The sequence below is a fragment of the Labrus mixtus genome, chromosome 19, assembly GCF_963584025.1.
Source record: "Labrus mixtus chromosome 19, fLabMix1.1, whole genome shotgun sequence".
NCBI lineage: Eukaryota > Metazoa > Chordata > Actinopteri > Labriformes > Labridae > Labrus > Labrus mixtus.
In genome coordinates this window covers 24912776-24938192 of record NC_083630.1, presented here as the reverse complement: position 1 = coordinate 24938192, position 25417 = coordinate 24912776, and the positions used below count along the sequence as shown (strand labels likewise).

Here is a 25417-nt window from a genome sequence, read left to right as displayed (position 1 = left end):
TTTGTGTGTGTGTGTGTGTGTGTGTGTGTGTGTGTTTGTGTGTGTGTGTGTGTGTGTGTGTGTGTGTGTGTGTGTGTGTCTGTGTGTGTGTGTGTGTGTGTGTGTGTGTGTGTGTGTGTGTGTGTGTGTGTGTATGCAGCCTAAACCTACCCTTGATGAAATGTCTCCTGCGCTGAGCGCTCTGCTGAAGTCGGCCAGCGATCAAAAAACTTTCAGAGAACACAACCTCCTGAAGGTGCTGTCTATCTGTCCACCTGTCTGTCTGTCCACCTGTCTGTCTGTCTATCTGTCCACCTGTCTGTCTGTCCACCTGTCTATCTGTCCACCGGTCTGTATGTCCACCTGTCTGTCTGTATCTGTCCACCTGTCTGTCTGTCCACCTGTCTAGCTGTCCACCTGTCTGTCTGTCCACCTGTCTGTCTGTCCACCTGTCTGTCTATCTGTCCACCTGTCTGTCTGTCTGTCTGTCTGTCTGACCACCTGTCTGTCTGTCCACCTGTCTATCCGTCCACCTGTCTGTCTGTCTGTCTGTTTGTCTACCTGTCTGTCTGTCCACCTGTCTATCTGTCCACCTGTCTGTCTGTCCACCTGTCTGTCTTCCTACCTGTGTATCTGTTCACCTGTCTGTCTTTCTACCTGTCTGTCTGTATCAGCTGATTATTTAACATCATAAACAGAGTCTGAATTCTTTTCAGTGATGTCATTGTTCTCTGAGGGCGTGGTCACACGGGCAGTCCGTCTCGTGCCTCAGCACGCTTCACCCCTAAAGTCCACGCTTCAGAGAGCCTTCAGTCTGTATCTAACACGACTCAGAGTAAAGACAGGAAGTAGCTGTCATGACGCCGACTCGACAGCGTGTCCCTTTTTTCTGTTTGTAAACATGCTTCATAAGCACGTGTTGTATTACATGGTTATGTACAGAGGTCACCGTGTGACCTCAGGCCGTGATGGTCAGCGGGGGACTGGGGAGGAGGGGGGTACTTCAGTATGGCACGGTACGGATTGCAAGTGTGACCGTGCCCTAAAATCAACTGAATATAATGACTCACCTGAGGCCCCGCCCAAAACAGCTGATTGAAGTTTCCTTTCCACACTTACTGTTTCAGACGTCGGAGACGGTGGAGACGGTCTTCCTGATGACTGAGCCATGTGACCAGGATCAGCATATGGTGGACCAGTCTCAGGTAGCACCAGGAAGTCTTGTTGGTCCGCCCCCTGAAAAGCCCCCGCCCCCTCCACCAGGGGCCTGCATGGAACATGATGATTTCACTGATGATTGGGCTGATAATGATGCTAACCAGGTTAACTGTGAAGCAGGTAAACATGTCATCACTGATGATGATGTCAGCGATGACGAGCCTAGTAGCCAGACTAGTGAAGATGATGCTAGCTACGCTAGCGAAGATGCTATCAGTGTACTAGCACAGGCTGCAGTGGAGGAAGCCATGGAGGCAGCAGTGAGACAGGATCAGAGCACAGAGGCTAATGATGCTAAACAGAATAGCATCAATGCTAACTTTATAGTAAGCCACAGTGAGCAGCTGCTACCTAGCATGGACGCTAACAACAGTCCCAGCACTAGAATCCATTCTGCCATGGTGTCCCGACCCACCTCGAGTCTGTTTCATCGTTACCATGAGGATGAGGATTCTGACCGTTCAGAGGAGGAAGAGGAGGAGGGGGGTTGGAGCTTTGGAGAAAACTCCCCTCCCCCCTCTGTACCATGCCCTACCTCCCTCTGCTCGACCAACCAGACACAGCCTTCAGAAAACAGTGATGATGATGACGAAGATTCAGAACCTCTACAGGAGGTAACACCGGAGACGGACACCTGCTCCACATAACCCAGCCCCAGTTAACCCAGCCCAGTTAACCCAGCTCCGAGTAATCCATCCCCAGTTAACCCAGCCCCAATTAACCCAGCCCAGTTAACCCAGCCCCGAGTAATCCATCCCCAGTTAACCCAGCCCCAGTTAACCCAGCCCCAAGTAATCCATCCCCAGTTAACCTAGCCCCAGTTAACCCAGCCCCAGTTAACCCAGCCCAGTTAACCCAGCCCCAAGTAATCCATCCCCAGTTAACCCATCCCCAGTTAACCCAGCCCAGTTAACCCAGCCCCAGTTAACCCAGCCCCAGTTAACCCAGCCCCAGTTAACCCAGCCTAGTTAACCCAGCCCCAAGTAATCCATCCCCAGTTAACCCAACCCAGTTAACCCAGCCCCAAGTAATCCATCCCCAGTTAACCCAGCCCCAGTTAACACAGCCCCAAGTAATCCATCCCCAGTTAACCCAACCCAGTTAACCCAACCCCAAGTAATCCATCCCCAGTTAACCCAACCCAGTTAACCCAGTCCCAGTTAACCCAGCCCAGTTATCCCAGCCCCAAGTAATCCATCCCTAGTTAACCCAGCCCCAAGTAATCCATCCCCAGTTAACCCAACCCAGTTAACCCAACCCCAAGTAATCCACCCCCAGTTAACCCAACCCAGTTAACCCAGCCCAGTTAACCCAGCCCCATGTAATCCATCCCCAGTTAACCCAGCCCCAAGTAATCCATCCCCAGTTAACCCAACCCAGTTAACCCAGCCCAGTTAACCCAGCCCAGTTAGCCCAGCCCAGTTAACCCAGCCCCATGTAATCCATCCCCAGTTAACCCAGCCCCAAGTAACCCAGCCCCAGTTAACCTAGCCCAGTTAACCCAGCCCAGTTAACCCAGCCCCAAGTAATCCATCCCCAGTTTAACCCAGCCCCAAGTAACCCAGCCCAGTTAACCTAGCCCAGTTAGCCCAGCCCAGGTAGCCCAGCCCAACTTTTCCTCTACTCCAGTGATCCAATAATCCTCTTTCCTGTTATTGCTGTAGTATTTACATTGAGGAGGAGGGAGCGCCCTCCTCTGGGATTATGAGTCTTTGGTTTTTGGATTCTTATTTCATGATATAAATAATCTGTTCATGTTCTGTGTTTGCTCTCAGGAGGTCCCAGTGATGAGGAAAACTCTGACCTATGAAGCTCCGGGGGTAAGAAAGCTTCATTATTATTAAACTAATTTATCATCAGAACAAATGTGGTGCCGTCAAGGACCGTCAGATCAAATAACTTCCAGATGAAGTTTAACTGCTGACATCATCATCACAAAAATACACAATCAATAACCCAATATAATTATGTATGTGTGTGTGTGTGTGTGTGTGTGTGTGTGTGTGTTCTTCAGTGTCGGACGGACTCTGATTCCTCTGCAGGTCTGCTGCTGAGCTCCCAGACCTTCACTGCAGAGACCCCCAACACCAGCACCACTACGCACATCACCAAGGTAACAACAATCACCGTGGTAACCATACTGATGTTTATTAAATCTTAATGACAGAATGAGACCAAACCCCTGATCCTGATCCTGATCCTGAGTATAATCCTGATCCTGACTTTAATCCTGATCCTGATCCTGAGTATAATTCTGATCCTGACTTTAATCCTGATCCTGAGTATAATCCTGATCCTGACTTTAATCCTGATCCTGAGTATAACCCTGATCCTGATTTTAATCCTGATCCTGACTTTAATCCTGATCCTGATCCTGAGTATAATCCTGATCCTGACTTTAATCCTGATCCTGAGTATAATCCTGATCCTGACTTTAATCCTGATCCTGAGTATAATCCTGATCCTGATCCTGAGTATAATCCTGATCCTGACTTTAATCCTGATCCTGAGTGTAACCCTGATCCTGACTTTAACCCTGATCCTGAGTATAATCCTGATCCTGATTTTAATCCTGATCCTGATTTTAATCCTGATCCTGAGTATAATTCTGATCCTGCGTATAATCGTGATCCTGATTTTAATCCTGATCCTGATTTTAATCCTGATCCTGAGTATAATCCTGAGTATAATCCTGACTTGAATCCTGATCCTGACTCTGATCCTGATTTTGTCCACAGATGGTTAAAGGAGGAATTTCAGAAACCCGAATCGAGAAGAGAATCGTGATTTCCGGGGACACAGAAATCGACCACGACCAGGTACCGTCTAAAACACTTTTTAAAGCATTTAGAGCATTTAAAACACAGAAAGTAATTAAAATTAAAACCGCAAGCGGTGATGAAGGGCCCTCGCACCCCTGTGCATGTCGGGGTGTGTTGCGACCGCGGGAGTGCAGCAGCAGTGGAACGTGGCTAAGCAGCAGGCCGTGCAGTCCGATTTGTGTAAAAGTCGTACTATGGTATGCTGAGATAGGCAGCGTAATGAAGATCACAGAAAATTTTGACGTAGAGCAGTTCAGGCTGGCACTGTCATGATAGCTATGAATTATGGAGCAAATTGAGCATTGTGTAGTACTTGTACTTACATTGTGTATAACACTTGTTATGAGTTGACGCTATACAAATAATACTTATTCCTTGCAGTAGGAGGCGCTATGGTTAAAGTTGACTATTGTTATGTCTATGTGTTCAGAGGCCAACCCTGATCATACATGTGTAATTTGAAGTAGATCAGACAAAGTATATAGGATGTAGTACTTAGTACTTGCATTAGGGGGCGCTATGGTTAAAGTTGACTATTGTTATGTCAGTGTGTTCAGAGGCCAACCCTGATCGTACCTGTGTAATTTGAGGCAGATCAGACAAAGTATGAGAGTTACAACCACTTCCTGTTTGACGGCGAATGATGCATCCGTATGGCGAGAGCGTTGGACGTAGGTGTTTGAGCTTGAAAGTGTTGTATGGCCAAGGTGTTTGAATGGTCCACACCAATTCTGAGCGGAAAATGAGCTACCTTGTAGCAATGGCTAATGCTAACTGAGAAGCAGTAAGTTCCTGTTGTCAACAGGTGGCGCTGTGACTAAGCAAAAAATTTCAAACATGGATGTGTTCAGGGCGGGTCCCGTATCATGCATGAGAAATTTTAATATGATTGAACACTAGATGGCAGAAATATAACCATTTACTTTTTTGGCAAGTTGCCAAAATGCATATCAAACTTTGCACACACGCCACGGCCACGCCCTTTGACAAAATAACGTGCAGAGCACAACGGGATATGTTGAACGTGTCTAGAACACACTGACACTGAGGGATGAGCGCCCTCGGCCAAGATCCTTCAAATAGGAAGGCTGAAATCTGCGATTTTGAGCGATTTTGGGCCATTATCGTGAAATTCAACTTTAATTTGTGGACTTCTGTCAGGTTTTTTGAAATGCTGCAAGAGGATTTTTAGTCCGTCATGACAAGCTTAATATGCGTGCCAATTTTCGTGTACGTGAAAAAAACCTTTATGGGGAGGCCTTTTTGAAAATTTCAAGGGGGCGCCACTGAGCCATTTTACGAACTCCGTTTACGAAACCACCAAAATATCAAATTCTTCGCGAGACCTGGTGACCGTGGAAAGTTTAGTGAGTTTTCGGGCACGTTCAGGCCCTCAAAAGTGGCCGCAAAGAGGAGGAACAATAAAAATACTAAAAATGATAATAATAATAATTCCTTGGGTTTCAAGAGGGTCCTACGCACTTGTCAGTGCTTCAGGCCCTAAAAATGTCAGGAAAAAGAACCAGAGCTGTCTGGGACAGACCTGGATTAACCTGGGACAGACCTGGATTAACCTGGGACAGGTGCTGACCCTTGACCTGGGTTGGAGTTAGGTATTGACCTTTGACCTGGTGTTTCTGTTAAAGGCTCTTGCAGCGGCGCTCAGCGAGGCGCGGCGGCAGCATCCTGAGCTGTCCGTCACACGCGTGGTCGTCCATAAAGAAACCGAAGTGTCACCTGATCAGGTTATAGTGACATCACAGGTAACACTGAGGGTCACTGGATGCTGTAAACGGATTGGCTGCTGCATGGCAACATTCACAATAATGGGTCTATTGCTGCATTCATGTGCTCCACTGATGGTCCCAGTTTGCGTTCACGAGATTTCAGTTCTGAAAGTTGGAACTTCTTAACGACAAAAGGATGCTACGAAGATGTGTGAAAGTCTCTGTCAAGAGTTGTATTTTAGCAAAAGTTGTATTTTAGGTGAATTCATAAAAAGTATCTTAACATTAACAACGACCATTCTGACGTCAACTCGGCAGGTCGTCTCATTGTTCTCAGGTGTTCACTTCCCGATGTGTCCAATACCACATGAATGCAGCATCTTCAACTTCAACGATCAGGACGCCCAAGCTTCTGATTGGATAGAACAGAGGAAGAGAAGGACAGCTTCTGATTGGTTAGAACACAGGAAGAGAAAAACAGCTTCTGATTGGATAGAACAGAGGAAGAGAAAGACAGCCTCTGATTGATTAGAACACAGGAAGAGAAGGACAGCTTCTGATTGGATAGAACAGAGGAAGAGAAGGACAGCTTCTGATTGGATAGAACAGAGGAAGAGAAGGACAGCTTCTGATTGGTTAGAACACAGGAAGAGAAGGACAGCTTCTGATCGGATAGAACAGAGGAAGAGAAGGACAGCTTCTGATTGGAAAGAACAGAGGAAGAGAAGGACAACTTCTGATTGAATAGAACAGAGGAAGAGAAGGACAGCTTCTGATTGGATAGAGCAGAGGAAGAGAAGGACAGCTTCTGATTGGTTAGAACACAGGAAGAGAAAGACAGCTTCTGATTGGATAGAACACAGGAAGAGAAGGACAGCTTCTGATTGGTTAGGAGCATGCAGCCATCCTGTTCAGTCAGCTGAACATTGATGAAACAATCCTATGGAACGTTGATTAATCAACACATTATAATGTCTTGCAATAAATGCTAAGCTAACATGCTATGTAAATGGTAATCCGGTGACATCATGTAGGGCACTTGAGAGTACCAACCCCCTGCTATGCATCTTTAAACACATTCATTCCAAACGCCATGCTGACATCTGCAACCGTCTTTTAAGGCTTGCTTACATGCTAATCTGTTGTGCTAACATGCTAATGTGCTATACAGTGCTATCCTGATAAATCGGGCTCATCGATTGGTCAGATTAGAGTGTTTGCTTTCTTTTCCTGTGTGACGGTGAAAAAAAGGCAGATAAATCAGTCACTTGATCAATAGAAAGAAATAAAATGTGTTTCTTAAAAATGAGAAACAAAATGTGTCAAAAATGAACCTGGAAGTTATTCTTCACCTGTCAGGTGTTTTAAAGATGAACGATTATTCCACTTGATTGATTTATTGGTTAAACTTTTATAAACAGCGTTTATTTATCATTGAATGAATCAATAATTAAAAATAGAGAAAAAAAATCATCTGAAACATTTTAGCATGAAGATGTAAAATATTCAGTTTTGTTTCCATAGTCTAACAGTGTCTCTGTCTCTCTTTCAGGACTAATTCTACAGGTGCTGCTGCATCATGGGAGTTGTAGTTCAGACTACAAACTAAGACACTGTTTGACCTGTACACATGCATGCTCACCTACACACACACACACACACACACACACACACACACACATAAAGAAGCACCTGTCTGTCTGACTGGAGAGGTGGGGTCAGTATTAGCTTCAGTTAGCATTAGCTTGATAATGAGATTAGATTTAGTTGAGAGCTTCATTTGTGATGTCACACTTAAGACAGAGACAAACCAAATGCAGCTGTTTGGTAAACGAGTGTTTGTGATTGGAGGAAACAGCTTCATGAAATATTCAGGAAACATTTTTCATCACTCCAACAGAAGTCAGAAATGCTAAATGCTAACAATGTCAGAACTAACTTTGTAGCATACCCATAATGCAATAGTTCTGTGCCATTCTGCCATCGTGTTGTGAATCATTTCTCTCATGTCTTTTTAGTTGATTTTTTTGATTCTGCTTGTTTGGTCCCCTTCCCTTTGAATACTGACCACGCCCACATTGTTATCCGTTCCCAGAGGTGGGCACAGTTCATCTGTGATTCTGTAAACCATTAATCCCTATATAAAGTGTTGATCTGACCATGTAAACCACCTCTTCACATATGTTCTTAATGTAACGGAAACCACATTTAACGGAAATTAAATGTTCTGTTTTTAATTTTTCAAATGAAAGTCAACCTCAAAAATGAATTCTAAATTTAACAGCAAACAGAAGTGTGCCCAGCTCTGACCATTCCTCATATTGTAATATTCCACTTTGACCACGCCCCCATGAAACAGCCAATGACCAGAAGAAAACAAGTACATATATGGACTGAGCTAGTAGAAATAATATTACAAACAAATTCAATGATTGGACTTCTTTGAATGTATTCTCATAAATCTGAGTTTGTGACGCTCCTTTTCACAGGTTAGCGTGATTACACATTGACCACGCCCCCTCTTATAATTATACACATTTATACACATTGACCACGCCCCCTGGTGTCACTTTTCAAATAATCCTGTTTCATTTTCTTTATAATTTCAACCTGACTGAATGTAACTTCACCCACTGAACCTAATAAAGAGAAAATAACCAACGAGCCGTCTGTGAGTCGCTTACTGCTAACATGTTAACGCTTTCCAAAAAACATATTATTGGAGTTGTGTCGTGAACTATGACCTCTGTTGGAGTGAGAAACACAATGCACAAGAGCCATCCCTGTGCATTTCCATCTCCTGTCCACCGGGGGATTTTTGTCCAGCGGTACATTCCAGCGTGAGGTTGGAGACTTATCCCAGTCATCCATGAGCAGGATCATGACCCCGGCCATATCCAATTCCCGAACAGCAAAGCAGACAGGGATTTCACGCCATCGCTGCATTTCCCAACATAATTAGAGTCATAGACTGAACACATACTGCAATAAAAGCACAAAGTTAAACAACAAATTCAATTAAAACCGCAAGCGGTGATGAAGGGCCCTCGCACCCCTGTGCATGTCGGGGTGTGTCGCGACCGCAGGAGTGCAGCAGCAGCGGAACGTGGCTAAGCAGCAGGCCGTGCAGTCTGATTTGTGTAAAAGTCGTGGTACTGGCATGTTGAAATAGGCAACGTAATGAAGATCACATAAAATTTGGACGTAGAGCAGTTATGGCTGGCACTGTCATGATAGCTATGAAATGTGGAGGAAATTGAGCATTGTATATAGGATGTAGTACTTACTCTTTGCAGTAGGGGGCGCTATTGTTAAAGTTGACTATTGTTATGTCAATTTGTTCAGAGGCCAACCCTGATCATACAAGTGAAATTTCAATCAGATCAGACACAGTATATAGGATGTAGTACTTAGTTCTTGCAGTAGGGGGCGCTATGGTTGAAGTTGACTATTGTAAACTTTATTATTGTTTTGTCATTGTGTTCAGAGGCCAACCCTGAACATACCTGAGAAATTTTAAAAAGATCAGACAAAGTATATAAGATGTAGTACTTACTCCTTGCAGTAGGGGGCGCTATGGTTAAAGTAAATGATTGTTATGTCAATGTGTTCAGAGGCCAACCCTGATCATACCTGGGAAATTTTAAGCAGATCCGACAAAGTATGTATGATGTAGTACTTAGTCCTTGCATTAGGGGGCGCTATGGTTAAACTTTATTATTGTTTTGTGTCACTGTGTTCAGAGGCCAACCCTGATCATACCTATGTAATTTCAAGAAGATCAGACAAAGAGTTACAGCCACTTCCTGTTTGATGGCGATGTGATTTGTGGACTTCCTGTTGAGTTTTGGGTGTGGGTGCAAGAGTCTTTTTTTTGTAGGGTTTGTCATGTTGGATACGCATAGTAAAATTCAGAATTGTAGGTTCAATGTGCTGCGGGGGCTGAATGTTTGAAATATTGTAGGGGGCGCCTCTGAGCCATTAAGCCACGCCCACTCACTTAAATGGTATAAGATGTTTGACTTTACCACCAGGATCATATGTATGAAGTTTTGGGACTGTACGACTATGTTAAGCCCGTGAAAAAACTACTTCCGTATGACGACAGCGTTGGACGTAGGCGTTTGAGCTTGAAAGTGTTGTATGGCCAAGATGTTAGCATGGTCCACACCAAATCTGAGGGGAAAATGAGCTACCTTGTAGCAATGGCTAATGCTAACTGAGAAGCAGTAACTTCCTGTTGTCAACAGGTGGTGCTGTGACTAATCAAAAAATGTCAATCATGGATGTGTTCAGGGCGGGTCCCGTATCATGCATGAGAAATTTTAATATGATTGAACACTAGATGTCAGAGATATAAGCATTTACTTTTTTGGCAACTTGCCAAAACGCTCAAAAAACTTAAAACGCACGCCACGGCCACGCCCTTTGACGAAATAACGTGCAGCGCACAACAAGATATGTTGAGCCTGTCTAGAACGCAAAAATGCACATCAAACTTTGACCGCACGCCATAGCCACGCCCTTTGACGAAATAATGTGCAGAGCGCAACGGGATATGTTGATCACTAGAACACACTGGCCATTTTCGAAACCTCGTACTATACTACTAGTACATACTGATTTGGCCAAAATGCAGTATGCAGTATGCGAACAAATGCGAGATCCGCAGTATGTCAAAAATACCAGGATGTCATACTGATTCAGGAAAAAAGTACAGTATGCATCGGACCAGTCTACCTTGCGTACTGTCTCCCAGAATGCAAAGCGGCAGGTCAATATTTACAGTCGTAATGGCGGAGCCTGAATATAAATGTAAGTACCAATTACCAGACAACATTTGTCATCATTTGCTTTTGTTTCATTATAACAACGTAGAATTTTTATTTGGTTAACATTATAATTTGGGCCCTTAACGAATGTCAAGCTGGCGTGTAATGAAGTTATGCCTGCTAACGTAATGCTAAATATCACAACGAAGGCAACGCTAGAATGCCGTCACCGTATATACACAGGCAACTTTACTATTATGCCAAACTAACGTATATTTATTAAATTAATTAAGGGACAGAACAGGACACAAGAGGCCCTTATCCGTTGGTGAACCGCCAACGAAAGCCTGTTCAGTGGCCGCAGGAATGCAGCCCAAAAGGGACTTGGACGTTAAGTTATTAGGTAACACTTTATATTAAAGGTGCTTGTAATAAGCATTAATAACAGGTAATAAGTCACTTATAAGACCTTATTAGATTCTTATTAAAACAAGTGTTAATATAGGCATAATTAACAAATTTATTATGTCTTATAAGACACTTATAGGCTCTTATTAGAAACGTACTAACACTTTATATACATAGACATTAATGAGATGTTTATTAACATTAATAAGACTTCATAAGTGTTAATTAAACTATAAAATAATTTATAATTGCTTGTAAGATATTAATTAACACAAAGAAACTTGTTTATAGACCACTTATCAACGTTCATAAGATGTTTATTGACATTGATAAGACTTTATTAGGTTCATATTAATGCCTTATAAAGGTTAATAAATACTTTATTATGCACTTATTACGAGTTAATAAAGCTCCTCTGCAGGTACTGGATCTAAAGTGGGAACACTACTTATAAAGGTTAATAAATACTTTTTTATGCACTTATTAAGAGTTAATAAAGCTCCTCTGCAGGTACTGGATCTAAAGTGGGAACACTACTTATAAAGGTTAATAAATACTTTATTATGCACTTATTAACAGCTCAGTGAGAACAGGGTCCAACTTTCAAGTAAACGCAGAAACAGAAAGGAGGTCTGTTGAACTTCCACTCAAACAGTTTTTGGAGAAAAAAAAATGCTACTACAAATACAAGTATTATCTTTAATGTTAACTGTAAACAACATTATGAAAACATTTGGTGTGTCATAGCTACCAACATATCTGATCAAATTCAGGGAAAAAGCATAATTGTTTTTAACCCTGGTATTGACAAAAACACCAAATTATGTACTTGAAAACGGGGAACTTCCAAGTGCACCAGAGTTCGGTTCGCCCTGTGAGAACGTGGTCCGAACCAAGCGAGGGAAGTTAACCAAAATGCAGTGCATTGTGGGTTAAATTTGGCCGCCTGTAAACGATGTCAAATAGGTTTGCTGAGTGTGGCTAACGTTAGCATCGCTAACAACAGCCTTCAGTCCTCCTTACAGGTTAAAGTATTCATGCCTGTGCTAAATGTGGTCACACCTTTTTCTCTATTTTATAGATCAAACTACTGCCAAACTGCTTTGTGCTATCGGATGCTCTTCTTCCACTGTCCTGTTGTTTACTTTCAGGTCAAAGCGCAGCATTAGGCCAGATTGCAGTATAGCCACTGACTCAGGCAAGACTGATTCTTTATTGAATCAGTCTTTTTTTTTGGTGTCATGGTTTGGTCGACACATCTTTAAAAGATAGAAATGGTAAAGTTGGCTGATTGGTGACTCACAGCTCTACCCAGCATCCCAAACGCAATCAGTTGAAATGTAGAACACTTCATTTTCTGCAGCATGAGAAGTTCACAGCAGGATGAAGGTGATCTACAGATTTTGATCATAAGGACTGGGAAATATAAAACAGCACTGTAAAAAAAAAAAACTAGTTATGACTTAAAAAAGTTAGTGTCTGGGTTGCCTTAAAATGTTAAGTTACCTGAATTTAAAAAAGATAAGTTGAGATAAATTTGTGATTATTCCAAATAAATAAAATTTTCTATAGTCAAATAAACTTGACATCAAGTCAGTTGTACTTAAATCTTTAAGTTCACTTAAAGATTTAAGTACACAACTCAGTTCTTGTGAAATTATCTCGTTTTCTAGTTGAGGCAAAATGCTCTTTCAATTTCTTTTGAAAGTTAAAATACTTTATCAAAAGTTGAATCCATCTAAAATATTGAGTTAAATGAATTAATCAATTTAAATTGAATATATATATTTATATTTTAGTCAACTTAAATCAGTTCAGCGTATACATTTTTAGTAGGGCTGGGCAAGTTAATGCGTTATTTTCGCGTTAACTAATTATCGCCGACAATTATTTTAAATCGCATTAACGCAGTTTTTATTATTTATTTTCTTATTGTAAAAGTCTGTTGCTCACTGGCTTTTATTTAAAGTTCTTCCAGGCGGCGCAGTCAACAGAGCCAAAGTTATTTGTAACCACTGCGAAGTTTAATTTTCTTATCACTGGAGTATTTGATAAGTACTCCAAAATATGTTGCAGCCAGAAACTCAGGCGGACGCTGAAAGGTTGTTTCACTTGTCTTCACTTTATTGAAGCGTTTAACAAAGACCCAGTACCTTCATTCACTCTGAGTCTCTTCAGCTGATGAATAATCACTACAGCTTTCTTACTAACTCTGGAGCATCACAACAACAAAACTCTTCTTCTCTGAACTCCTGCATGTCACTGTCACTCACAGACTCCACCTAGTGGTGTAGATTATGCAGCACATTTAATTAATAACATTAACTGCTTGAATAATGTTGCAGTTCAGAAAAATACATTAACATTAGCAACTTTGAAGATGAATTCAAGAAGATTATAAACTAAAGAATTTCAAAATGACAAGTACAACTAAAATTAGTCCCGACATTTTCATTATACCTCTTAATGAGGTAAAATGAAAATTAGCCTAAAACCTTTCTGGGCAGTTTTTTTTTAATATAACAAACACGATGACATTATGCCCTTGCAGTGGCAATAAGCTTTAGTTTTGTATTTATTTGCTTTGATTATATTGTTTAAGTTCAGAAGTACATTTACAATAAAAGTGCATTATACACTACTTTTGAATTCATTATTGGAATTTGGGTATAACAATGCGATTAATCGTGATTAATCACAGGAACTCATGCGATTAAAACTTTTAATCGTTGCCCAGCCCTAATTTTTTGTGATTCTCTTTGCTTTTGTGGAAACTTTCAACTTCCTTTCAAATACAAATAATAAAAAAAAAGGTATAATCTCTACAGGTTATTCGTTTTATCATAAAAACCAACCAACTTTAGTTCTTCAACCTTTGATAGCAGATCAGATCAAATAGCACATCTAAACATTTACAAATGTTTTTACCGCTTGTTGGTAAAAACATTTCCACCCAAGAATTTGCAAAAAATCAGTTGTCCTTCTTTTGCTGCATTTATCATTTATCGGTCACTTTATTTTCAGATGCAATAAATGTATAAAATCAGGTAATTTACACATTTAATGAGGTGATCTTACTGTGGTAACACAAACATTTCAGAAAAGATCTGTGAGACAATGTTCAAATATTTCTTGGAAGCTTTCAGAAAACTCTTTTTCTCAGTCCATGGACCCTTGAAGGGGGCAGTGGTCACCACCGATATTCAATAGGTTCTTCTGTATGACTTTAAATGTATACTGTACTTCCTTTTGGTAGTCAATGTTAATTGCATACAGCAGACCCATGAGCATAGCTACCATATGCTACCAATAGTCATGCTGCTTGATCTGATGCTCCAGGACGACCTCATCTTCCATCACCAGGAGGATGCTGACGTTCATATGCTTTGTTATGCCGTCCTCAGTGTCTGTAGATTTACTAAACACAGAAAAAACAGATATAGCTGTAAATTGTTTGTAATACTCTGAGAAACAAAATTTTTAGCCGGCAGATCCCCCTATAATCCTTCACTCTGTGAGTGAACTGAGCACAGACACAAAATATGGCAGCGCCCAGCAAGACCTCAGGGTTTCTCTCTTCCTGCAACCCTAGCCCTGTGGTAACACAGGGCTAGAGTTTACAGTCAGCTGAATCAGCACATAGAAAACTTGACATAACATTGTGACAAAGTGGGTGAGAAGCTCTTCTATTAATCACCACTTGTCACTTAAGTCTTTATTTAATATCAAATCACATCATTAATTACAGTTGTGTATTTAGCTTTAATTTATTTTTGCTTGTGTAACATTGCAGCACTTCGTACTATCCCAGGTTTGTTTGTGTTAGCAATAAGTTACAGTTCACATCAAAGCATAAATTAACTTAAAGCAAACACACAGTCTTGACTTAGTTCAGTCATTTTTATTTAGTTTCTGGAACTGCAAAATATCATTGATTGTCTTATCCATACTTACCTCTGTTTGTTCTTTTGTTCAGTTTCCCATGTGGTTTCATGCAGCTAAAATGGGATATCCCAGCACTTTATCAGATTGGTGATGTCATCGCTGACATCACCAAGGAGGACCTATGTTAACTACAAGTCCAGGAAAAAAGGAAGATTGAATGATCCTTAAAGCACATCAAGCACTTCACCTTCAAATCAAAATAATAAGCCATCGATAATGAACACAGATAATGATGATAATGACGGAAATAGTAACAACTAATAGAAGCCTTTCAGCATGGAAAGCAATACATGAAAGCTTTGTAGCATAATGTTTATGGCAGCGCCACGTCGACATAGAGGCTCGGGTTTGGTTCCTGGAACCGCTGAATTAATGTTTTTTTTTTACGTTTTTTTACGTTTGCCTTATTGGGAGATGATAACTCAAAATGCTCCCAAACAGGAGACGTTTTCCTCTTTCTCGCAGGCTCCATTTCTCCAAAAAAATAGAACCAAAACTCCAACTCTCAACAACCAACTAACGCAAACTCACAAGGAGACATGACAAGTGGGTTTCGCTTCCTTTTATCCACAACCCGAAACACAAACAAATCAATGACGTAGTTCTACTCGAAGTGAGGCCTCCTTTGTCATCGATGACGCGCTTCTCTGAAAATGACACGAGCCTCGATACGGGGCCTCGGCTAGAAATGTCCCTCCTACTCGACACACGCTTCAAAGCCTCGGTGTCAAACGTAACATCACTATAAAATACTCACCGCTTGGAAAATCTTCATCTGCTGTATTGCCTTTCTACAACCTTCCTAGACAGTTGTGCTAACTACTTTACAAACATTGAGATTTACATTTCTTTCCATGTATCTAGCGATGTGGAAAATTCCAAGCTTTGGTCTGCAGGGACTCAGACTTTTTCTGACAAAGTCCAATCAATCAATGTGAACACTAGTGTGCCAATTTGTAAGTGTGGAACTGCTGGGGTTTTTTTTCAGACGCAGGCACATCCCAGTCTATCCTCCTCCAGTGGTTCAAACTGGAGTATTGTTGTTGCTGATAAAATGGTTAGTTCCTCTCGTCTCTGACTCACTGTTTGCTATCTGTCCGGGGGCCAGAAAGAAGGTTCAACAAATTCTCAGGCTGTTTTTGAAACATCTACTATACTTGAGTACGTACTGATTTCTCTGGCAAAATATTCAGTAGATCATCAGACCAGTCTTCGCTGACTGTTTCCCACAATACAAAGCGCCAGGTCAAAGATTGAAAAGACGGACAGCAATGGCTATGGTACCAGAGAAAATAAACAGGGGGTTTCAACAGGGGGAAGCATCCAGTGCGGGTAAGCCTCCCATGTGGGAGGGGCCAGCCAGCTAGCAGGCCAACAAAACCCTCTTGCAAAAAGCTAATTTGTTATTTACGTGGACTTGAAGGCCATACTAAACCCATCTCGGCTAAGATGACACAAATGTGCTTAAAATGACTTTTATATTAAAATGCAAAACATTGAAGTTAATGGAACCATTATTAGGGCCTTGCTTGACTCTGGCAGTGATTAGACACTGGTACACAGGAAGTTTGTACCACCCAACATTGTCAGCAGCAGTGACACCATCCTTATCTGTTGTGTTCATGGAGATGAGAAGCCTTATCCAACAGCTGACATTTACATTAAGGTAAAAGGTCAAACTTACCTTTTGAACATTGGGGTTGCTGATAATCTGCCTTTTGATGCTGTTCTAGAAAGAGACCTACCAGCTCTTTTTGATTTGTTGGAGCCAGAACAAAGCAGACAGTGTAACGCTGTGGTAAACAGAATGCAGGCCATGCAATCCAATGAGCTACTTTTCAATAAGGAGTTGGAGACCACACCTGAGAAGTCTCGGAAAACCCACAGACAGAGAAGACACAAGAAATTCCAAAAGACAGTGATGACACCACCAACCAGCACTGAGCCAGAGTTACCACTAGGGTTTCAAGTTCCAGGTAATATAAGTGATAAGCAGAAAACTGATCCGTCTTTGGTCTCTCTTTTCCAGAAAGCAAAGGAGAAGGAGCCGGAAGCTGAGTTGGACATCATAAGTGATGAGAATATCCTGCAAAATGGCATCCTCTATCGTCAACAAGAGTCAGCGTTGCAGCTAGTGGTTCCCCAAGCAGCTAGAAATGCCATACTTGCCTTGGGGCACTCGGTTCCCTGGGCTGGCCACCTGGGCCCACAAAACCACAGCTTGCATTAAAAACCATTTCCACTGGCCTGGCCTGCGCAGACATGTTGCTCAGGTTTGTGAAAGTTGCCCTCAGTGCCAAATAACATCTGCTAAAACACCCCCCAGAGCTCCACTTCAAACACTACCCATTATTGGCACCCCATTTGAGTGCCTTAGGATGGACATTTTTGGTCCTGTAGAGAGAACCAAAGCAGGGAACCGTTATATGCTGCTTATAACAGACTTTGCTACCAAGTATCCAGAAGTCTTTCTACTAAAATCCATCCATGCTTTCTGTTTGGTACAGTTCTTTTCAAGGGTGGGCTTCCCTTGTGAAATATTAACTGATCAGGGAACTAACTTTGTCTACTCTGCTAAAACAGGTGTACCAGTTACTGGGTATCAGGAGCCTCAGGACTACACCATATGTTCCTCAAACGGATGAGCTAACAGCGCTTCAACCAGACCCTGAAACAGATGCTCCGGAAGTTGGTAAACAACACTGGTACAGACTGGGATCAATGGCTGCCATACCTCCTTTTTTGCATACAGGGAAGTACCCAATCCTCCACTGGTTTCTCTCCTTTTGAACTTCTGTATAGACATGAAGTTTGGGGGTAATTGGCACTGTTGAGAGAGATCTGGGAGCGTGGGATCTGTTAACGTTGTATCCTATGTCATCCAGATGAGAGAGCGGCTGGAGAAAATGGGTGAGCTGGCCCAATCGCACGCGGCGGACGCCCAGCAGCAACAGAAGTCCAGGCAGGCAGAGATTCTTCGACCCTGCACAAGTGCTGGTGCTAACAAACTATTGGCTAAATGGCAAGGACCGTTCAAAATCCTAAAGAAACTTGGGCCTACCAGGTACCAGGTATTGACACCAAGGCACTCACGCTCCAGTAGGGTACTTCACATAAATCTCTTAAAAGAGTGGGTGCCGCGACCTGAAAAAAAACCAGAAGTGATGCTAATAAGAAGTGGATGAGCAATACTTACCTCTCTAGTGACCTGGTGGACCATGATCTCAGTAACCAATCAGACGGCCAACGGCTTCAGGTGAGATCTATCTGTAATTCAGATGTTTTCCCGGAGAATCCTGGGAGAACAAATATTGTTGAACATGACATTGTTGTCAGAGAAGGTGCTTCTGTGAGAAGATTAACTTACAGGATCCCTGAGGGCCTGTTGGCCTCACTGAGGAGGAGGTTGACCTGATGCCTTCCCTGGGGATCATTGAGACTTCAAAGAGCTAGTGGTGTAACCCAATGGTGCTTGTACCAAAGAAGGATGGAAGCATAAGGTTCTGCATTGATTTCAGGTACCTGAGTTTAATTTCTCTCTTTGATTCCTATCCAACACCAATAATGTATGAACTGCTTGAAAGGCATAATACTTCACCACAATAGATCTCTACAAGGGTTATTGGCAGATTCCTCTCACCGATCGGTCACAGGCGCTGACAGCCTTCAGGACACCATGGGGCCCTTTCCATTTCACAGTAATACCATTTGAGTTTCACAGCGCTCCAGCAACTTTCCAGAGACTCATGGACCAAGTAATTTGTTATTTCTCTGGTTTCGCTGCAGCATATCTAGATGTCATTGTCATTTACAGTAACACGTGGGAGGAACACCTGCGAGCTGTCTTGGATCGCCTTCATTCTGCCTGGCTGACTGTCATCCTATCGAAGTACCTAGGCCACGTCATCAATGGGGTTGTACGCCCTCAGGTCAACAAAATCCAGACCATAGAGTCCTGTCCCCTGCCACAAACAAGGAAGCAGCTCCGATCTTTTCTGGGCTATCAGGCTTCTATCACCGCTTCATACCCAATTTCTCCAACAGGGCAGCGCTTCTCACAGACTTGACTAGATCCCGGAGTCCCAATCAGATCCAGTGGACAGAGATGGCAGTGGCAGCTTTCAGTGATATCCAGCAATCACTAAGTAAGCAACCTCTTCTGTACAGCCCAAACTTTGACGAAGATTTTCTTCTGCAAACTGATGCTTCTGACAGGGCTTTGGGAGCTGTGTTACTCCAGGAACTTCAGGATGATCGGCATCCAGTCGCCTACATCAGCCGGAAACTGTTCCCCAGACAGGTTCGATATTTGACGGTGGAGAAGGAGGCACTGGCTATCAAGTGGGCCCTTGATTCCTTCCGGTACTACCTTCTTGCTCAAGAGTTCACCTTGGAGATGGATCACAAGGCCCGTTTGGTTTGTAAAATTGGTTTTCCATTTTTGGGTAAAATAAAAACCTACCTTTTCTTTAAACTTACTCCTGTGTCTCGTGCCTTACTGCTTGGTCCCTAACAGTCTCCCACAAGAGAATCCATCACACCAGGGTAAGAGTCTTTATAAGACACATTACAAGTGAAGGCCTGTGTCTGGCCATGAAATGTTTGTCTGATTTCACCTGTGGCTTTGATGATGTTACCAGTTGTAATAATCCCAATGGATTTCATTACCTACATAAAGATGTGGTTCTTCTTTTTTAGGCTTTGGTAGAGAAACCATCCAGTGGTGACGAGAAGACGTACCACTATCTCCTCACACAGTAATACGAGGGAAAATACGTACACCCATTTTTCTGCCGTACTTACGTTTGATAAGTGAGGGCCAATATGTGTTATGTTTTTGTAAACAGGGATATACAATGTGATTCTACTCATGTAAAGGATGGGATTTTCCACATTTCAAACTTTGCCTTATTGTTGACCAAATGAAACATTATTTTTTCTTTTTGTCATCACAGCCATAGAAGAAGTGGATGTAGGAGCTTTGAAAGAGGTTAGTCGAGACCCTCTTCTGTTAGGGTTATTTTTTATTTTCTGATAAGCAGAACTTTAATCCCACCTCTCTACACACTCGGCTCCAGTCTCAAATAAAGAGACTTCTGCTCCACCAATGATTACCACATCAAGGGCTGCAGTACAGTGGTGATGTTCAGTCTGGGCCATGAAAACACTTGGTGAGTTATTGTTTTATTATGGCGCTTGAAAACATAATTTTTGCTGGTGTATCCATGAATTAAACTGTATTGGAAGATATCCTTGCTGCCTTGTCCATCTTATACGTTTATCACTGATGTTTTTCCGACTGCATTTTAAACTGGTTTTGGCTGTAATTATATTTACTGTCAGATATTCCCTCTGAACACCTTTGTGGACAAAATATGTAATATTTGCTTTTGTATTTTGCTGTTTTTTCTGCTTTTGTTTTCTGGCCTTTTTCCTGCTTTTGACAGAGGGAAAGAGTTACCACAAGGGTTCCAAGTGATATGCAGAAAACTGATCCATCTTTTCTCTCTTTTACAGAAGGAGAAGGAGCCGGAGGCTGAGTTGGACATCATAAGTGATGAGTATATCCTGCTAAATGGTATCCTTTATCGTCAACAAGAGTCAGTGTTGCAGCTAGTGGTTCCTTATGCAGCTAGAAACATCATCCTTGCCTTGAGGAACTCAATTCCCTGGGTTGGGCACATGGGCAAACACAAAACCATGGCTCGCATTAAAAACCTTTTCCACTGGCCTGGCCTGCGCAGAGATGTTGCTCAGTTTTGTGAAAGTTGCCCTCAGTGCCAAATAACATCTGCTAAAACACTCCCCAGTGTTCCACTTCAACCACTACCCATTATTGGCAGCACATTTGAGCGCCTTGGGATGGACATTGTTGGTCCTGTAGACACAAGCAAAGCAGGAAACCGCTATATGCTGGTTATAACAGACTATGCTACCAAGTATCCAGAAGTCTTTCCACTAAAATCCATAAAGGCAAAAGCAGTTGATCTCTGTTTGGTACAATACTTTTCAAGAGTGGGTTGACCTGATGCTGTCCCTGGGGATCATCGAGTGGTGTAACCCAGTGATGCTCATACCAAAGAAGGATGGAAGAATAAGGTTCTGCATTGATTTCAGGTACCTGAATTCAATTTCTTTAATTGATTCCTATCCAACCCAAAGAATTGAAACTGAACTGCTTGAAAGGCTAGGAAAGCCTTCAGGACACCATGGGGCCCTTTCTAGTAATATCTGGATGACATTATCATTTACAGTAACACGTGGCAGGAACACCTGGAACACCTGCAAGCTGACTTGGAGCACCTTCATTCTGCCGGGCTGACTGTCAACCCATCGAAGTGCGTCTTTGTTGCTGCAAAGACAGAGTACCTGAGTCACGTCATCGGCAATGGGATTGTACGTCCTCAGGTCAACAAACCCCAAGTTTTGGTAAAGGAAGAATGTGCAACATTTTACACATAAATACAGCAGGAATCAAGTATATCCTCTGTAAATGTCTCACTGAGTCATGACTGTCTACAATGCTCGAGTCCCGCTGTGTTGTTGTCTGAGCCGTGTTTACTTGGACGGGACGGCCTTGCGTATGAAGTTGTTTTAGTCAAGAACTAGAGAAAAGAATAATAATATACTCACTGCTTATTTGGATGTCATGTTAGATCACGGTCATTCTGTGTCAATTTATGTTCAATGTGAAGCTATGAGTTAACCGAGTGTGCTAACGTTAGCATGCTAACAACAATGCAGGCCACAGGTGATTGCAGCAAAGAACAATTTTGTCCTCCACTTGCTCTTAATGGTGCTTAATTATGGTGTGTTCTAATTGATTACTCCTTTGTGTGAACGCGAGTGGAGAGGGGTTGGCGGTGTGCTGCTGGAGGAGAGCGGACGGCTCAGAATAGTGGAGGTGTCCCCAAACAGCAGTTTGTTTTGGTTTAATGCTGGTGCTCAAAGGGGCGGCATCTACTGGATCAAAAAAGTCACACATTCTTCCTTAAATGATGATGAATGAATTTAAATGTACGCTTTCAAGTAAAATCTTTCCTGGAAATGTTGGCGAGATTGAAAACCATCCCGTATGTCTTTGTGTAGATTTTTATAACCCTAATCCCTTCACAGGGTGATAAAGAAAATGTTCTGACTCTCTGGATGATGGACCCTCATCAGGCCAAGACCTGCTCGCTCACTGTCAGCGATGGCTTAATTCCAGGTACGCTCTTGTTTACAAGTACAGTATATATACATATCTAAATACTATTTCAACTCCTGAACATTTATTATCATCTTATTAACATTTAGTGACAAGTGTAAAAGCCTTATGTCTTGTTTATTGCTACATTGTTGTTGTTTTTGTTGTTGTTGTTGTTTAAGCACTTTTTAGCGTTGGTGTTTGATAAGTGCTTTGTAAACAAACTATGATTTCTAATGGTAAAAGAGAAAGAATGAGGAATAGAAACACAACGTGAAACAGTTGCACAAAGTTCAAAGGCCTGTTGGAAAAGATTGTGTGATGATTGTTGTTTTTTCTTCTGCGTAAGGATACCCTGAGTCTTTGGGACCTTCACTTCCTGGTCATGATTCACTGTTGGCCTGTTCTGGTCGTTCATTACTTTGAACTCACCACAGAGTGTTGTTCTGCCTCCATGGTGGCATATGTAGTAGTGTTTTAAAACCTACTACAGCTGTGATTTATACAGAGAAATGGAACTCAAATAATGATGAAATATCTGTTTCACAGCCAAGACAAAAGCTGCATGAAGATGATTACACTGACCAAACAAGACTACTGTCAGGTATTTGTACAAACGCTTTTACAGAACTGTGATATGTGTTTTCACGAGGCTGTTCTGAACTCAACATAAAGCTTTTTTTTTTTTTAATATTTATACATTTTCAGTTTTATAAACAAACAGCACAGCAACAAAAAAGCCCCCCTAAGACAACGAGGAATTAGAAACATAGGGCAGGGTGAAAATAAAGCAAAACAACAACAAAGACATGCTCTTATAGGATATCTTACAATCAGTGATGGGAATAACGGCGTTATAAATAACGGCGTTACTTTTTTCAGTAACGAGTAATCTAATTGATTGCTCTTCCCATCATTATAACGCCGTTATTGTTACTGCCAAAAAATGTGGCGCGTTACTATGACTGAAGCTGTTCTTCATCAGACCAACTAGATCTCTAAGCCGAGCGGCAAAGATATTTCTTACTGTTCTTCCTCTTTGGTGAGTGCGGACACGAGACAATCGCATAAATGATGACGATTGGCTGAGGTAGAGTAAAATTTCATGGTGAGCCAATCAGAGGTAGAGTTGGGCGGGTGTTTACACAAATTCGAAAGCATGCATAGTCGGCCCCACCACCACACGTTTTGTCTCAGGCCGAGCTAAACAAACTGGTAGCCAGGTATGTTGTGGAGGATATGCTGCCATTATCGATGGTTGAGTCGGAGTCATTCAGAGCACTAGTTGCCAAAATACCGGTCAGAGCAGGGGTTGGCCTGCCAGGCAGAAAGACGTTCACGAACTATATAGACGCCCAACATGCTCAAATGAATGTCGAGCTCAAACAGACATTTGAGAAATTAGAATATTTGTCTACCACAGCAGACAAAACATCTATTATGTCATTTTTACGGATCCACTATATAAACATAGTAATTATAATATCTACAATAATACATGACATTTGATTGGAGGCTAGTCTCACTTTGTCCCACAGCAACATTAAAATAGTTTAGATTTGTGTACACTGTTTCTGTTAATTATTGATTGTATTAAGTGTCCATTTCATTATAATATTCAGATTTATCATAAATAATTGAAAATGCACATGTATTTTAAGTTCTGTTAAAGAGGGGTGGAGGTGGGGTCCAAATTCTTTGACACATTTGAGCATTTAAAAATTTACTTGAAAGTAACGCAATAGTTACTTTCCAAAGTAACTAGTTACTTTTATAATTTGTTACTCAGTAACTACTTTAGTTACTTTTTGGGAGAAGTAACTAGTAACTGTAACTAATTACTTTTTTAAAGTAACTTACTCAACACTGCTTACAATACAGTAAGTCAACATTTTTTTAAAAGAATCAGCACCAACTGTTAAGAGATCAGTTGTCTCATTGGCCTAGGACAGTATAAGTATACGGTTTCTATACATATAAGTAGTGTGAACAACTGTTTGCACAAACTTATACAAGCAGAATAAAACTTTAGGTTGTCTTTGATAAGTAAGACAAGAATGGTTGCCACATTTTATCAAAGGTTGTAGAGCTGAGAGAGACACTATATCGGACCCTCTCCATATGTAACAGGTTAGTCATTTCTTGTAGCCAGGTCCTAAAAAAGGGTATATCTCCACTCTTCCAGAGAGACAGAATATTCCTCTTCGCAACAACCATGGCGTAATGTCTTTTGTTGTAGACAAGACAAGTTTAATGAATGTTGAATTCTGCCAAAAATGGCTGTAAAAGGATCTGGTGTAATGTCAAGGTTGTACATTTCAGAGAAGCAATTAAAAATATCTGACCAAAACTTATTAAGTTTAGGGCAAGACCAGAAGAGGTGACCCAGAGTGCCCTCAGCTGATTTACACTTTGGACAGGTTGGAGAAACAGACGGATAAAAGGAGTGCAATTTGGTGCAGGAATAATGAAGCCTATGAAGTATTTTAAATTGAATAAGTTGGTGTCTGGAGTTTATAGAACAACTATAAATGTTTTTAAGGTAGGTTTCCCAGGTCTCGTGACCAACTGATACACAAAGATCTTTTTCCCATGCTATCGTGCTGTGTGGAAAGATTTACAAATCTGGAGATTAATTGTTCTGAGTCAGGACTCTGGTTTATAAGATTATAAAGTTCGCTTGGGGTTGGCATTGACTGAAAGTTTGAAATATTTGTGCGGATGTAGAAATGCGTATCTGGCAGTGTATATTTTTCTTTTAACTGTAGAAAGGTGGCAAAAGTGTTATTAACATACAGGTCTGCAATGGTGATGATGACTTTATTCCACCAGAGTCTGAAAGTATTATCTGTGATTGAGGGAGGGAAGGCACGGTTGCAGCAAACAGGTGTATAAGCAGAAGTTTCAGATAATTTAAATGATTTCCGTATTTGATACCAAATTCTCAAAGAGTTTGTGATTATAAAGTTATTGCCTGTAATAGTTGCAGTGGAACTGGTTTGTGAAAATAGAAGAGTGGGGAGGGAGGTTTTCAAAAGATCCTGTTCAATTGCCAGCCATGAAGGGGTTGAGGGGGTGACTTTACCTGCATAAGCATCTTTCCAGTACATCAGTGCTCTAGAGTTTGCAGCCCAATAATAGTACTGAAAGTCAAGGAGACCAAGGCCACCTGCAGATTTTGGCTTAGTGATATGCTTTTTTTTTTATGACTTTCAATTTTTATTTTAGAAAAAACAACAACAAATCAGCGATAACATATAGTATACATTTGTTTGTTACGAATAACCTCTACCCCACCCCCACCCCCACACAAAACTGTAACACAGAGGGGTCAGCGGTTCCTTTCTTCTACAGTGGCTT

The 25417-nt window shown here is 41.7% G+C and overlaps 1 protein-coding gene and 1 long non-coding RNA gene across 11 annotated transcripts in view; one reads left to right on the top strand and one right to left on the bottom strand.

The window, feature by feature from the left end:
- The window catches only part of LOC132994298 (protein 4.1-like), a 36977-nt gene extending 27588 nt beyond the window's left edge, over positions 1-9389 (top strand). For 6 of the 10 annotated variants that reach the window (XM_061064564.1, XM_061064563.1, XM_061064560.1 and 3 more), the window contains 7 exons: positions 140-235; positions 1107-1811; positions 2973-3017; positions 3212-3310; positions 3936-4016; positions 5666-5782; positions 7299-9389. In XM_061064564.1, the coding sequence (XP_060920547.1) occupies positions 140-235; positions 1107-1811; positions 2973-3017; positions 3212-3310; positions 3936-4016; positions 5666-5782; positions 7299-7304 (1149 nt within the window). In that variant the 3' untranslated portion in view covers positions 7305-9389. The remainder of the gene's footprint in view (positions 1-139; positions 236-1106; positions 1812-2972; positions 3018-3211; positions 3311-3935; positions 4017-5665; positions 5783-7298) is intronic. The other 4 variants (XM_061064567.1, XM_061064568.1, XM_061064566.1 and 1 more) reach the window with 4 other exon arrangements.
- LOC132994300 (uncharacterized) lies at positions 239-611 on the bottom strand. The gene is made up of 3 exons (XR_009676647.1): positions 557-611; positions 381-516; positions 239-342 (listed from the first exon to the last, which is right to left on the bottom strand). It is a non-coding gene; the product is annotated as an uncharacterized LOC132994300 (long non-coding RNA).
- Positions 9390-25417: the final 16028 nt, after the last annotated feature.